The following is a 16880-nucleotide window of genomic DNA, read 5'->3' on the forward strand; positions in this document are numbered from 1 at the left end:
GCTATTATTATTATTATTATTATTATTATTATTATTATTATTACACCATCAATGTACATGGTGCTGTACAAAGTTATTGCCACGGGCAGGATCTACACTACTGCTTTAAAGTGCTTTAAAGCACTTTATAACAGTTTTGACAACTGTTGGGGCCCAGGTCACACTCCATATACAATTGTCAAAACTGTTATAAAGCGCTTTAAAGCACTTTAAAGCAGTAGTGTAGATCCGGCCATGGTTATTTAGAATGCTTTACTGTGTCTCCCAATCACAGATACACTGGGCAGTATGGCCCAGGTAAGTAGCAACCCAGAACTATATGGAACCCATCTTCCAATAGAAACTGCCAAGCCCTTCAGGTGGCATTATGAAGCATTGCCCTCCAATCCCCCAGTGGCGCTACTGAAGTAAGGTGGCCATGGTGAGGGGATTGGGGGCTGCCAGAAAGGATGGGGGGATGTATCCGGCATCTGAAGGTGGACTAGAAGACCTGGAAGCCAAACTCCAGTTTTATCATTCTGTGAGTCTATCATTTCCATGTCAAAGAGAATGACCACTGAAGAGATGTAACACCAGGACCTAAACATGGTGGATATCTACCCTAAGCCTAGATGGAGTTGATGATAAGTCAGAAATCATCATCATCCTAGAGAACAGGATGTGGAAATCGAGACGGAAGGGTCTTGTCTTCGTTAACACACCACGTTTGCTGTGGCCTACAGCACAGCATGTTTTATAATCACCTCAGTCTTCTGCCCAGCCTCCAACAGTGGCTAAATATTTGATATCACTGGAGTTATCTTTGGAATTTCACCCATAGTGCAATAACTTTAGTCACTGTGATGTGGTCTCTGCATTGCCTATATATGCACAACACAGACCACCTGAAGAAACAGGGCAGGAGGTTCTTGCCTCAGTCCCCCATCCAAGCACATCACTGAGCAAACTGCCAGGCACTGTCAGTGTCATGCTATGTTGCACAGTAATAATCAGCCTCGTCTTCTGGCAGGACTCCTGCGATGACCAAATAATGACCAAATATTTCTGGAGTTGTCTTTGGAACCAGAGAAACGAGCCGGGACCCCGGAGCCTTGACCCTTGTTGGAATCTGAATAAAAATTTAAGAGATACCATGGGGAACTCCCAGACTTCTGTTGGTATCTCTTAATTTTTTATTCAGATTCCAACAAGGGCCAAGCTCTGGGGTCCTGGCTCATTTCTCTGGTTCCAAAGACAAATGTAGAAACACCGCCTATTTGATCAAAATAGCCACTGATGCCAAACCCACTGCTCATGGCACAGGAGAGTTTAACTGTGTTCCCTGGTGAAAATGGGGCTGATGGTGGCTGGGTCAGAACAGGCTGAGATTTTGAACCTGGAAAAAGAAATAGTGCAGACTTTACCATTCTCACGTTGGTCATCAGGTGCAGTCACCTTTGTGGTGATTTAAACTGCCCATGACCTGCTCTCACCTGGGCCACCACTAAAGAAGAGGCTAGCAATGGAACATGGTGAGTAAATTATTTTTTATTTATTTATTTATTTATCATACTTATACCCCGCTCCTCAGCCAAAAAAGGCTCTCAGAGCGGCTTACACTTAGCAAAAAAGACAGTCCCTGCCCTCAGGCTTACAATCTAATAAAGACATGACACACAAGGAAAAGGAGTCAAGGAGGGAGGGAGGGAGGAGAGAGAAAGAAAGACAGAGAGAGAGAGAGAGAGAGAGAGAGAGAGAGAGAGAGAGAGAGAGTGTCCAGCAGGAGCAGGCCCCGATGTTACTTCTGCCTGCTCCTGTCCCCTCGGTCCTTCTTCTTCCCCACAGGGCCAAGATGGCAGTTTGCCCTGTGGGGGGGAGGGAAGAGTCCAGCAGGAGCAGGCCCCGATGTTACTTCTGCCTGCTCCTGTCCCCTCGGTCCTTCTTCTTCCCCACAGGGCCAAGATGGCAGTTTGCCCTGTGGGGGGGGGGGGAGAGTCCAGCAGGAGCAGGCCCCGATGTTACTTCTGCCTGCTCCTGTCCCCTCGGTCCTTCTTCTTCCCCACAGGGCCAAGATGGCAGTTTGCCCTGTGGGGGGGAGGGAAGAGTCCAGCAGGAGCAGGCCCCGATGTTACTTCTGCCTGCTCCTGTCCCCTCGGTCCTTCTTCTTCCCCACAGGGCCAAGATGGCAGTTTGCCCTGTGGGGGGGGGGAGAGTCCAGCAGGAGCAGGCCCCGATGTTACTTCTGCCTGCTCCTGTCCCCTCGGTCCTTCTTCTTCCCCACAGGGCCAAGATGGCAGTTTGCCCTGTGGGGGGGGGGGAGAGTCCAGCAGGAGCAGGCCCCGATGTTACTTCTGCCTGCTCCTGTCCCCTCGGTCCTTCTTCTTCCCCACAGGGCCAAGATGGCAGTTTGCCCTGTGGGGGGGAGGGAAGAGTCCAGCAGGAGCAGGCCCCGATGTTACTTCTGCCTGCTCCTGTCCCCTCGGTCCTTCTTCTTCCCCACAGGGCCAAGATGGCAGTTTGCCCTGTGGGGGGGGGAGAGTCCAGCAGGAGCAGGCCCCGATGTTACTTCTGCCTGCTCCTGTCCCCTCGGTCCTTCTTCTTCCCCACAGGGCCAAGATGGCAGTTTGCCCTGTGGGGGGGAGGGAAGAGTCCAGCAGGAGCAGGCCCCGATGTTACTTCTGCCTGCTCCTGTCCCCTCGGTCCTTCTTCTTCCCCACAGGGCCAAGATGGCAGTTTGCCCTGTGGGGGGGAGGGGAAGAGTCCAGCAGGAATTATGCTTTGAGTATACCCACTGGCTCTGATTCCAATGGATAAATCAGAAATCCTCATCATCATTGTAGAGCACAGGAGATGGAGATGAAGGTTTTTGACTTCCTCATCAAACAACATTATTGTAGCAACCGTCGCTGTGCCCTAGAGCATGGATTCTAATCACCTCCATCTTCTGTTCAACCTCCATCACTGGCTTAAATATCCGATATTGATGGAGGTGTGTTTGGAATTTCACTCAAAGTGTAATCTCTGGTGTGGTCTCTGCATTGCCTATATGCACGACACAGACTACCTGAGGGAACAAGAGGCAAGAGGTTCTTGTCTCAGTTCCCCATTAGAACACATCACTGTGCAAACTGAAAAGTGCTGCCACTGCCATGATATGTTGCACAGTAATAGTCAGCCTCGTCTTCTTCCTGGGCTCCTGTGATGCTCAAATAGGCGGTGTTCCTGGAGTTGTCTTTGGAACCAGAGAAACGAGCAGGGACCCCAGAGCCTTGGTACTTGTTGGAATCTGAATGATATGCTAAGAGGTATCGTGGGGAGGTCCCAGGCTTTTGCTGGTACCAGGAGACATATTGGCCACTGATGCTGAGGTCAGTGCTACCGACACAGGAGATTTTCAGTGCGCCTCCTACTGGTACCAAGGCTGATGCTTGCTGGGTCAGAAGAGGCTGAGAGTTTGAACCTGCACAAAGACATACAGGATAAATTGTCACTCTCACATTGCCCATCAAGTGCACTCACCTTACTCATGATTCTAACATGCACACAACGTGCTCTCACCTGTGCACCACATCACTAAGAAGAGGCTAACAATAGAACACACAAACATGGTGAGTAAATCTTGATCCTGAATGACACAAAAGAAAAGACACAAATGACACGACTCTGGGTGTCCCCACATCACTTGCCTTTTATTCCTCAATCTTCTTTTTGGAGGTGGAGCCTATGAGCTCCTCCCTAATGTTAATCAGCTCTGATCCGATTGGTGCTCTTCATCACAGAGGTATTTAAACAAGGAGGGGTGGACCCACACTTAGTTATGCTTTGGGTGATACATCCTGTTGCTCCCTGGATCACCATTACCTGCATGTCTCATGTCAATCTTGCTGGTTTGTCCTTACTGGCAGCTACTGGCAAAGCGACTTTCTTCCTGAATGTGCGGTCTCTGGGTGATTCTTCACTGTGCTTCAAAGGAAGCATCATCCACAAAATTGGAAGCTGATCCTATCAAAACCAGGGCTGGCATCAGGTTTTGGAGGTCCCCTGGGGCATGGCATCCTCAATAGGTCCTCTCCTACCTTCTCACCACTTGCTCTTGCTCCTCATCCGCTTCCTTTTCATTGCTACCACTTGCTTCCTTGACAGGCAGAGAACGAATGAGGAAGTAGGCAGTGTTTATCCCTGCCTGGACCAGAGTGAGTGGCAGGTCGACAGGCAGGTGGCATGGATGAAGAGGAGCAACTCCAGGGGACTCTTGTGTGTGAGCACCTGCTGAGATGTGGGTGCCCTCGGTAGATGCCTGACCATGCCTACCTTTGATGCCGGCCTGCTGCTGCTGCTGTGTTTCGATCAGTTTAAACAGATCCAGTGAGCATTCAAATAGGCATTTATTGCTTAATAAAACATGTCCTGAGTTATCCAGATTTTTTTTAAAAAATATATGCATGCTGATGAACCCATTATGTTTTTTTGGTGGGGGAGTGTCTGTGAATCACACTGCATACTCAAAAATGTATGGAACTGGAAAACCGATTGTGTCTGAGTCCATGTTCAGTCCTGAGCCTGCAAACTAGCTAAATCCTGATCAAAACCAAACTGGAATTATTCTCTCACACACACCGGGGCTAGATGTACCGATGTTCTGACTCAGTATAAGGCAGGTTCCTTATAGTGGGGAGCCACTGGCTTTTATCCTGATTGCATGCTGTTGCCATGTCTCCATGACGTATGTACTTGTAGCAATAGACTTTAATCAACGGGAGGATAAATGTTTCCATTTTAAAAATGCGCACATCTTTTGAACTTGGACCAACGTTTAGTGATTTCAGGTGCTCTCATGTGGTCTCTGTATACATGCGCAGCACAGTGCAGCCCCCCTGAGGGAATTGTGCTGGAGGTTCTTGTCTCAGGTCCCCATCTGAGCACAGCACTGTGCAAACTGAAAAGTGCTGCCACTGCTGCGGATTGCTGCCTTGCTCGGCTTCATCCATTTTCTTCGGCTGCCCCTTACGCCTGGAACGCTCTTCCAGAACATTTGAGAACTACAAGTTGAATCGCAGCTTTTAAAGCTCAGCTAAAAACTTTTCTTTTTCCTAAAGCTTTTAAAACTTGATTTTGTTCTGACTTTATACTGTTAGTTTTACTCTACCCTGTGCCTGTTTACCCTACCCTGTACCTGTTTGCTTTCTCTTCCCCTCCATATTGTTTTATCATGGTTTTCTTAGAATGTAAGCCTATGCGACAGGGTCTTGCTATTTACTGTTTTACTTTGTACAGCACCATGTACATTGATGGTGCTATATAAAATAATAATAATAATAATAATAATAATAATAATAATAATAATAATAATCAGCCTCATCTTCTGCCAGGACTCCTGTGATAGTCAAATAGCCGGTATTCGTGGAGGCGTCTTTCGAACCAGAAAACCAAGCAGGGACACCAGAGCCTTGGTGCTTGCTGGAATCTGAATAATACATTAAGAGGTATCATGGGGAATTCTCAGGCTTCTGCTGGTACCAGTATACGCTTTTGCCACTGACGCTGGTTTCTCTGCTGAAGGCACAGGAGAGTTTCACTGTGTTCCCTGGCGACACCGAGGCTGAAGGTGGCTGAGACAGCGTGAGCTGAGAGTCTGAACCTGGGAGGAAAAATGTTGGAAGAAATGATGAAATGCATTCTGCTCTCCAGGCAAACTCACTTAACTGATAACTGAGATCCTCTCTCACCTGTGCACCACGTGACTAACAGGCTGACGAGGGTAGCCCAGAACATAGCGAGTAGATTTGTGGGATCAATGATGAAACCCAACCCCAGAGCACCGAATGTCCCTGCATCTTCCCCCTTTATATCAGGCCTGTTAGGAGGTGGAGCCTCTATACCCCATGTTAATTAGTTTTCAGCCCATTGGTCTACATGACCATTGGGATGCTTAAAAGCAGCATGTGATTTCCAAGAATGACTGGTACTTCATATTTGTTTTAGCAGGGTGCTCTAGCAGACATTCTTGACCTGTGGTTATAGTTCAGGTTTGGGGCAAGCAGGAAGTTTTGTTTGGAACTTATTTGATTTGAAGGGGAAAGATAATATGTATGTCACACACCTAAGTTGAAAGTGGGGTCCTTTTTAATCAAATAACGGGGATTAATTGTAGTGGAGACGGTATTTTCATGTTGCAAAACATGAACATTTCAAAAAGTGTCCACAATTTTGGCCACTACTGTACATATGTTACCTAAGTTTCTCTTGGCCTTCTGAACCTCTCAAGACCAACATGCTGTGACACATCCCTGTTATTTCATGGCTCTTTTCTAATAGTTCGTTCCCTATGAATGATCTGCTCAAAAGGAGAAAGAGGAGGACCCAGGCAATTGGTGGGGGGATGCAATGTAACATTACATGGAGAAGCCCTTGGCAGTCATTAAAGCAGGGATAAGGACAATATGGGTCTCTGGATGCTGTTGAACTGCAACTCTCCTCATTGGTTTGGCTAGGTATCATGGAAGTCACACATACTCTGTCCCTGGTGTAAACTGTGTGAAGTTGATATTATTAGTGCCAGTGTTTTATAGATCTCATCTGCCCTCTAGTGCTTTTACAGCAGATGCCATGACCATGTAAACCCCATGATAAAGAGGGATTCAAGTAGGGATGTGCTCCGCTTCTAATCGGACCGGAGAAGCAGTAGCGGAGCGGGGGGCTTCGCCTGCCCTTAAGGCGGAGGCGAAGAGGATTGGGGGGCCGGCGGAGCGTGGCGAAGAGGATCGAGGTGAAGGCGGATCCTTCGCCTTGATCCGGAGCTCCGCCGGAGAGGTAAGTGGGGTTTACCGGGCCCTGCCGCTGTCACTGTCGCCCATGCGGCGACAGCAGCAGGGCCCAGTAACGCCCCCGCCCTCCTCTCCCTTACCTGTCTCCGTCCGCGGTCCGTCAGCGTCTCCAATTGAGCCCGTGGTTCCAGCAGGAAGTCTGGGCTGCACTGCGGCCCAGACTTCCTGGTGGAACCACGGGCTCAATTGAAGACGGCGATGGACCGCGGACGGAGGCAGGTAAGGCCCCCCTCCTCCTTACCGGGCTCTGCCACCGTTGCTGCATGGGCGGCGATGGCGGCAGGGCCCGGTAACCCCCCCTATGGGGGGGGACCGGAGCTCCGATCCGGATCCGGAGCTCCGAGCGGAGCGGAGTGGGCACAGGCGGAGTGGGGGCGGGGCGGAGCGGGCCGATCCGAAAATGGCGGATCTTAAAGTGAAGCGGAGTGGGGGGTCCGTGCACACCCCTAGATTCAAGTATGCACAGTTAGGCTTGGATGAAATGATCAGCCACTTATGGTGATCAGCCACTTATGGTGGCTCCCACATTTTACTGTTTCAAATCACAAGTTCGTAGTCCCAAACATGGAAAACTTCACTGATGTTAGTAAGTTATGATCAAAGATGAACTGAACTGAAATTCCAACCCATCACTAGATTGGCATATAATGTGATGAGTCGGGATGGAGGCTGCAGTGAGGTTGGAGTCATTGTGAGTTATCTGATTTACTCCTGGAAAAGTATTGTTCTTTCTTTCTTTTTCTTTTTGGAAGAGGAAAAGTGTATATTTCTGAATGGCATTATGCAGGGTTTTGGTTTTTTTAAAAAGCACACTCCCATATGCATGTCTCCCCATTGACTAAGTGGGAAATGTGCATATATATTTTTTAAAAAGTACATTTTTTAAAATGCTGTGCATTTATAAAAAAGATGTACCTTTGTGAACATGATCACTAGGCCTAGAATGTGCAAGATTTCTCTGAAATCACCTCCAAGTTCAAGGTTGGATAAATTACTGGAGGCAAAGTCTATTAATGGCTACTTGCCCTAATGGTTGTGTGCTATCTCCAGTATTTGAGGCAATAAGCCTGTGTGCACCAGTTGCTGGGGAACATGGGTGGGAGGGTGCTGTTGCATCATGTCCCTGCTTGTTCATCCCTGGCCGATGGCTGGTTGGCCACTGTGTGAACAGAGTGCTGAACTAGATGGACGCTTGGTCTGATCCAGCATGGCACTTTTATGTTCTTACGTTCTTAATGGTCTTGTCTTTTCCAAACTGAAATTCTCATAAATCTCCTGTTGCTGAGCTCAGCTGTACCCATAACCCATCTCCACATAGATCCAATATCAGCTGATTTTAAGTATCAAAGTGGAGATGACATTGTATATGCAGACTTTTTTTTCATGCAAATGCCAATTGAATGAGTCTGAACAGTTTCAGATCTTTAGGGGTTGGAGAGAGAAGTCCTAACTCTTTCCTGCCCACCAGCTTCCCAAGAAGAAGGATATCACTGAAAGTGCCATTTGCATTTCAATGGAAGCCTCCACTGGTGCCATTGGGAATACCCTCTGAAATGCAAATAGTAATTTCTGAGGAGTAATTTTTGTTGGGGCTGAGGGAGGGAAACGAACTCCCTTGACCCATCAGGTACATACAATCCTGCATTGAGCAGGGGGTTGGACTCGATGGCCTTGTAGGTCCCGTCCAACTCTGCTATTCTAAGATTCTAAGAGCCCTGCTGGATCAGACCCAGGGCCCATCTAGTCCAGTAGTCAAACAGCTGTCAACCAGGGAACCACAAGCAGGACATGGTGCAACAGCACCCTCCCACCCATGTTCCCCAGCAATTAGTGTACACAGGTTAAATGCCGCTGATACTGGAGGTTGCACTTAGCCATCAGGGCTAGTTGCCATGGATAGCCTTCTCCTCCAGGAGTTTATCCAACCCCCTTTTAAAGCCCTCCAAAATGGTGGCCATCATCACATCTTGTAGTGAATTCCATAGTTAACTATGCACTGTGTGAAATGTCACTTACTTTTATCTGTCCTGAATCTCCCACCAATCAGCTTCATGGTATGATCTCATTGGGTTCTAGTATTACAGGAGAGGGAGAAAAAGGTCTCCCTATCCACCTTCTGCACACCATGATAATTCTGTACACCTTTATCCTGTCTCCCCTTAGCCTCCTTTTCCCCTAAGCTGGACAATCCCAGCTGTTTTAACCTTCCTTCATAGGGGAGATGCTCCAGCTCCTGGATCATTTTAGTTGCCCTCCTCTGCACTTTTTCCAACATACCTTCCTCCGCAGCTCCTATTTGCATTTCTAAAAGGACGTGCCAATTGCATTCACACACTTAATTTTGCATCTACTTTGTCCAAGGAAATCACCTCCCGGTTGTCAAACATTGCAATGCTCCTTCACCCAAAGTGTAATGATGGTAGTCACTCTCTTGCGGTCTCAAAGCAACCTGTGAGCCCCCTCAGGGAATAGAACAGGTTCTTGTCTCATTTCCCCATTAGAACACATCACTGTGCAAGCTGGAAAGTGCTGCCGCTGCCATAATGCGATAAACAGAAATATTCAGCCTCGTCTTCTGCCTGGATTCCACTGATGGACAAATAGGCAGCATTTTTGGAGCTGTCTTTGGAAACGGAGAAACGAGCAGGGACCCCAGAGCCTTGGCCCTTGCTGGAATCTGAATAATACCATAAGAGGAACCGTGGGGAACTTCCAGGCTTCTGCTGGTACCAAGACACGTAGGACCCACTGATGGTGGATACACTGCTCATGGTGCAAGGCAGTCTTGCTGTGTTCCCTGGTGCCACTGAGGCTGATGGTGGCTGAGACAGCACAGGCTCAGCGTTTGACCCTGCAAACAGAAATATCAGAGAAATTGCCTCATTCGTCCTGCTCATCAACTGCACTCACCTGATCAGCAATTGCAATGTGCATTTGAGCTGTTCTCACCTGGGCACCACATCAAAAAAGAGCAAGCAATAGGAAGCCAGAACATGGTGAAGAGATTGGAGGTCCCAAGAAGTGATGGAGGCAGAACAACCAATGTGGAAGTCCTGACTGTAGCTGCCTTAATAACCGTCCTGTGTCTAGAGGTGGAGCATCAATGCGCCATCATTACGTTGATCAGCTCTAATGCGATTGGGTCTCGTGTGCTGCAGGCTATTTAAAAGTAGGATGAGACATCCTTCCCCTTGGAATTGCCTACCGTATTTGTGAGCAGAGAAGCTGTGGAGACAAGTTCACCAAATGTTTCCAGGTCAAGGAAATAGTGAAACTGTTTCACTAGTGGAGTTCACCATTAGCAGTGGCTGTAGCACAGTTTCTTGCTTTATTTCTTCAGGTTTTTATTTTTTTATTATTATTTTAGTGCCACTTCAAGTGTCAACTGCAGCAAATGTGTTGGCATCCTGGTTGCCATTTTTATTTATTTATTTTTATTTATTTATATACCGCCCCGTAGCTGAAGCTCTCTGGGCAGTTTACAAAAGTTAAAAACCGTAAACTTTTTTTTAAAAAAAGTATACAAAATTTAAAAAACCATCCTTCACCATGACCCAAAATTAGTGTGGAGGATGGGGAGACCACAAAAATGGCGTAGAAAATGTGACAGTGCCCAACAAGTGCAGTGCACACGTTTCCTTCTATTATATATTTCTCTATTCCTCTGCAGCCTACCCAACTGCCTGCACTTTCTGACTCAAGAAAGCTCTGTGGGATGACTTGCTTCATGATGTGTTACCCTGAGCATTAATTGATGTGTGGGAAGTGGAGGAGGCTACACATCGCCTGAGGGATGAGAGAACAGTGATAGAGGAGACTGTGATAGAGTGAGAGAACAGTGATAGAGGATGAGAGAACAGTGATAGAGGAGACTACACATTCCTCCACCACCTCATAAGGAATATAGTCACAAGTAGACTAATGCCATGGCTAGAAGCCGCCCTGCCTTCTTCCGCCGAGCTCTCCGACCCGGGTGGTTCTTTCGCCGGCAGCAGGAGGCTGGCGGGGAGGCGGGCGGCGGTGGTGGCAGCAGCCGGATTCCCCAGCGAAGCCACCGAGGCCGGAAACTTTTCGCCCCGTCCCCGTCAGGGGCGATGCGAGGCTGCCGCCGCCCCCTCCTCCTCCTCCTCCTCCAGGATCTACACAATGAGTTTCGGGGTGCACTGGAGGTGCACGCAAGCGCCTTCAGGATGCTGTCTAGATCCACCCCAGGCCTATATCCCGGGATTGTCCCAGGATCATCCCTGTGCATCCAAATAACACACAAGGGATCCCGGGAGCAGGCAGGGATGACCCCTCCTTTTGCCTGGGATAATCCTTAGGTCTAGCTAAGGCCCAAACTGAAGACATGAGGATTCCTCTGAATTTCCCCCTCTATTGAATTTCTTTTTGAAAGCCATTTCAAACTGAAAAACAATGGTTAAAAAGAAAAGGGGGGAAAAAGTGGACAGCATTTTTGGCACTACGCTAGGTATAACCCATCACTGTTCTGCTGTGCCTGAAAAGTAATAGTAAGTCTTAAAAACAAACATGAAGACCTTTATGTAGGGCAACGAATGAGGGGAAGCATTGTGCATCACTAAGCATAAAAACGGAAGGTCTCTCTATTTTCAACTGTGAAATGATGGAGAAAATGCCGTTGACAATATGTGTCCCAAGACAAAGTGTAGGTGAACAGCTCCCCCAACTAGCTAAATTTGCAGCTCATGTTCCTGTATCACCCACAGCATCCCTGAACACCGTAGAATGACATTTTTCCGTATTCAGAACAACGTTGCTCCACCTTCTCAACATTTCTCATAGCCCTGAAACAAATCTGGTTGGTGGTGGGATATTCTCATGAGGCTGGGCTCAAATGAAAACCCACTAAGGTGTAAAAACAAGTCACCCCAAAATTTGTGTTAAACACCAATAGAATTTGGCCTGTGCAGATGAGTGAAATTTTTATTCCTGTTCAATTTTACGAGGGTGCTCTTATAATACCGGTTAGGTTGTGAAAAAAGTGTAGGGTGAAGGTTAGTGGGATTCCCCCACCCCCAAGTTATTTGATTTGCAATGGTTGTAGGATGTCTTTCGGGCACCTACATTTAATCCTTGTTTTGCCCAATGTATGGAAATTAAGCATATGCTTACCATATGTCCCCTTTATCAGTGCATATCTTAATCAGTGCCATGCCAAATATTTCAAAGCTTTGTCAGCAATTGCTGAGAGGGTGTGGGGGGTGAAATTTAGATTCCATTGAAAGATGTTGGAGAAGGGAAGAATTTTGACAACAATTCCCATTGGGGTGGGGGTTCTGTTATAAGGCAGTTCAATCAAACAGATTAGTAACGTCAATTATACAGTGGTTCAATCAAACAAGCAGTTCAATCAAACAACGTAGAATAGGGAGTCAAAATGACTTCCCAAACATAACATTGGCCAAAAAAATCAATCAAATAACATAGAATAGGGAGTCAAAATGACTTTCCAAACATTATATTGACCACAAAAATAACAGGAATTTGGATTCGCGTCCCATTTCGTACGTACTACTTCTTAAGATTCAGATATACAGTCGTATAAGAGTCGCCTGTACGAGCATAAGCTGTATGGGTGTAGGCTAGTAGTTTTCGAGGGAATCTTTTGTTGTTTTCCGAGCGGCCACTGGGGCACAGGAACAGGATTTGAGAACAATTAAACAAATGCTTACATCTGCATAAGCTTTAAAGATAAAGACATCAAAATCGGCACAGTGATAGATATTAAGGAGAGCTTTAAGCATACCAAATTTGAATCAGATTGGGTCATCTGTTGTTTTTTAATGTTTTTTTTTTACATGTTTTTTTTTTTTTTACATTTCCTCCCTTAAACCCTTTGCAAAGGATCTTAGGAGCGCTGCCGCCCAGGGTGTGATTTAGCTAGCAACAACAACATGATGACGACACCAGCTTAGCACTGTAGGGAATAATTCGAGGGAAACAGAGAATACGTGCCACATATTTATTTATTTATTTATTTATTTTTATATACCACCCCATAGCTGAAGCTCACCATTTTCACCTGTGAAGTGATGGAGGCTATTCCAACATGTCACGATATGAAGCATGGGTGAAGAGCTCCCCCAAGTGGCTAAAACGTGCAGTAAATGCTCCTCTATCATCGACAGCATCCCTCAACTTTAGAGAATTGCAGTCAGCAGTATTCAGAACCACATGGTTTTATCTTTACAGCATGTCTGATGACTCTGGAGTTGAAACAGGAGTTTGGGAACGAATCCTGGGGAGTCTTGGCTCATATGAAAACCCCGAGAAGTAAAGGAGTAGAACCAGTGTGGTGTAGTGGCTAAACTGTTGGACTGTGAGTCAGGAGATCCGGGTTCTTGTCTCTACTTTGGGCCAGTCACAGACTTTCAGCCCAACCTACCTCATATGGTGTTGTTGTGAGGATAAAATGGAGAGGAGGAGGATTATGTATGCCACCTTGCGTTCCTTGGAGGAAAAAAAGTGGGGTAGAAATGCAATAATAAATAAAAATAAAATAAAATAAATAAAAATAAATGAAAATAAATATATTTGTGTTGTGTGTGAATTGAATTTGGCCAGTACAAATTGCTGGGAACTGTATTTTAGCTCCATTTTATGTGTGTGCTCTTACACTGTTGCTTAAGTCGTGACAAAAGTGTAGGGTGAAGGTCAGTGGGAAATTTTGTTTGAAACGTCTTTGATTTGAAATGGTGGTGCAATCATTTCCAGGCACATTCGTTTAACCCTCACTCTTTTCACCAACGAATGAAAATCATTGCTTTCAGAGAAATGTTAGCCCACCAAAGGTCGGGTAAAAGACTGAGCCGTTCTACACATGCCAACAGTCAGCTTCATTCATGGTTTAAGCATGATACCTGAAGCTGATTCCTCATTTTCTGCAGGTAGTTTCCCCTTCTAGTGAGGAGACCCTGGGTAAAAGTGTCTTCTGGTGGCCAGGCGGGTGCTCCAATGATGACGCTGAGCTTTATCACACCAGCGTTATACTGTGCATTCACTGCGAATTGCATGCAAAGGACTCAGAAGTTTTCCACTTTATAATCTGCTTTGATTGTGAAGTGCTCCCATGCATCCTGCCTTAATTGTGCAATAAAGCAAAAATATTTGCTGTATTTAGCCCTTACTTGTTGAGCGTATCTTCCTAGCCGCTGCTGGGGTGCAGGAGCAGGATTTTAAAGAAATGCTTACATCTGCATAAGCTTTAAAGATAAAGACACCAAAATTGCCACAGTAATAGATATTAGGGAGAGCTTTAAGCATACCAAATTTGAATTGAATTGGGTCATCCGTTGATTTTTTATGATTTTTTTTTTTACATTTCCCCCCTTAAACTCACTTCCTGGTATTCAAAGGATCGCTGTCGACCGGTAGCAGAAACAACCACCACGGATGAAGCTTTCTGTCTCCCCCACCTCTTAATGTGCATGCGAATTGCATAGGGTGACCCTATGAAAAGGAGGACTGGGCTCCTGTATCTTTAACAGTTGCATAGAAAAGGGGATTTCAGCAGGTGTCATTTGTATATATGGAGAACGTGGTGAAATTCCCTCTTCATCACAACAGTTAAAGCTGCATGAGCTATCCTAGAGTGACCAGATTTAAAAGAGGGCAGGGCACCTGCAGCTTTAAATGGTGTGACGAAGAGGACATTTCACCAGGTTCTCCATATATACAAATGACACCTGCTGAAATTCCCTTTTCAATACAACCGTTAAGGATACAGGTGCCTGGTCCTCCTTTCCATATGGTCACCCTAGAATTGCATCCACATGATTAATATCACATCTACTTTGACCTTCCAGCCACAAAGAATTGTAATGTGGTTTCACTTAAATGTTTATGTTTCACTCGGATGTAGTGCTTGCATTGTATATACCGTATGTGGAGTATATGTACGTGAGGTTCTTGTACGTATGTATGTGAGGTTCTTGCCTCATTTCCCCATTGAAACGTGTCACTGTGAGACGTGCTACTGTAGTATGCTAAGCAATAATAATCAGCCTCGTGTTCTGCCAGAGCTCCTGCGATGGTCAAATAGGCAGTGTTTCTAGAGTTGTCTTTGGAACCAGAGAAACGAGAGGGGACCCCGGAGTCCTGGTGCTTGCTGGAATCTGAATAATAATTTAAGAGGTAGCGTGGCAAATTTCCAGGCTTCTGCTGGTACCAGGATACTCCATAGCTACTGGTGCTGGGACCTCCGCTCATAGCACAGGAGAATTTCATGGTGTTCCCTGGTGCTGTTGAGGCCGAGACTGGCTGAGTCATTGTGGGCTGAGAACTTGAACCTGGAAAGAGAATTTCGGAGCAATTGTTCACACTCATCCTGCTCTTCAGCTACCCTCACCTTAGAAGCAAATGTAATGTGCATTTTTCTCACCTGTGCACCACAGTGCTAAAGACCAAAGAAGAGAAAGCCAGAACATGGTGAAGGGGTTTGAGGTCCTAACAAGAAAGAGAGACAAGAAAATCTTAGGGAACGGTTAGCCAAGCAAATGTCTGGTAAGAGACTGAGAACTCATGCTGTTGGCCAGCAGTCTTTGTGGTTTAACCTTTGCAGCTGCAGCTCCTTCCTCATTGGCCTGCAGACACTTTCCTCTCCAACTGAGCAGACCCTAAATAGTCGGGCCTTCTGGTGGCCAGGCAGGCATTCTGATGAAGATCCAGAGTCTCTCCTCATTTAACATACATGTTAATTGTAATCATATGATTAATGCCACATCTTCTTTGACCTTCTGGTTTCAAAGATTTGTGTGACAACCTTTCAAGGACTCGATTAGGATGCAATCCGATCAATTGCACCTTAGTCGTCAAAAGCCCACGACCTTGGAGGTGTCTGATAATCCAACTGGGAGGAGCAGCAGAGGCAATTTTCTCTTCCCCATTCTCCCACACAGCAGATTTCATTAGATAGTCTTTTACAGCATTCCAGCCTCAGTTCCTAGAAAGCTCTCACTCCACTCTTTCCCCATAGCTGGAGACATTCTTTGTGCCCCGGCTCCATTACCGCACTTGGGAATAGAGCCTGGAGAAGGCAAAGGTGGGGGCATGCCTGGGGGTGAGAAAGGAGGAGAACACAGTAGCTTCCTATGTGCCATGTCGCCTCCCCCCTCCTGCTCTTAATCTCCCTGCCTAGATGCTCAGAACCTATCATCTTGGGGACACTATAGCTTGGACAGAGCATGGAGAAGAGGATTCCCCTCCATGCTCCATCTGCCCTGCATTGGATCATCATTATCCTACGAGGTTGGATGTTCTAGACTATGCAGATTGAGCCTTTTGTCACTCTGTTGTGGTCTCTACATTGAATCAATGCACACTGAGAACATCAGAAGAGCCCTGCTGGGTCAGACCGAGGGTCAATCTAGTCCAGCACTCTGTTCACACAGTGGCCAACCAGCTGTGGCCAACCACAGTGGACCTACAAGCAGGACACGGTGCAACAGCATCCTCCTGCTCATGTTCCCCAGCAGCTAGTGCATATAGGATTATAGCCTCTGCTACTGCAGGATACAGTGCAGCACCCCTGAGGGAACAGAACATGTTCTTGTCTCAGTTCCCCATTGGAGTACATCACTGTGCAAACTGAAAAGTGCTGCCACTGCCATGAGCTGTTAAACAATAATAATCACCCTCGTCTTCTGGCAGGACTCCACTGATGGTCAAATAGGCAGTGACGCCGGAGGTGTCTCTAGAACCAGAGAAACGAACGGGGACCCCAGAGCCTTGGTGCTTGCTGCTATCGGAATGATACCGTAAGAGGTATCGTGGAGGACTCCCAGGCTTCTGCTGGTACCAGGATGCGAAGTAACCATTGATACTGGAAGCACTACTGATGGTACAGGAGAGTTTCATGGTGTTCCCCTGAGCAACTGAGGCTGATGGTGGCTGAGTCAGGGTGGGCTGGGAGTGTGAACCTGGAAAGAGAATATTAGAGCAGTTGTCACACTAGTCCTGCTCATCAGCTGCACTCACCTTAGATGTAAAGTGTCTTCAAGCTGTTCTCACCTCTGCACCACAGCACTAAGGAGCAAACTAGAGGAAGCCAGAACATGG

The 16880-nt window shown here is 46.7% G+C and overlaps 2 gene segments (V, D, J or C); both read right to left on the minus strand.

Annotated features, from left to right (window-relative positions):
- Positions 1-3095: 3095 nt before the first annotated feature.
- On the minus strand, positions 3096-3631 carry LOC134410814 (immunoglobulin lambda variable 5-52-like). The segment is given in 2 exon segments: positions 3096-3439; positions 3538-3631. Coding segments are annotated over 2 exon segments (393 nt in total).
- A 1696-nt stretch (positions 3632-5327) lies between these two features.
- On the minus strand, positions 5328-5751 carry LOC134410757 (immunoglobulin lambda variable 5-37-like; the record flags this gene model as incomplete). The annotated part of the segment is given in 2 exon segments: positions 5328-5617; positions 5706-5751. Coding segments are annotated over 2 exon segments (336 nt in total), but the record flags the coding sequence as incomplete, so codon positions are not given.
- Positions 5752-16880: the final 11129 nt, after the last annotated feature.

Source organism: Elgaria multicarinata, chromosome 18, assembly GCF_023053635.1.
Source record: "Elgaria multicarinata webbii isolate HBS135686 ecotype San Diego chromosome 18, rElgMul1.1.pri, whole genome shotgun sequence".
NCBI lineage: Eukaryota > Metazoa > Chordata > Lepidosauria > Squamata > Anguidae > Elgaria > Elgaria multicarinata.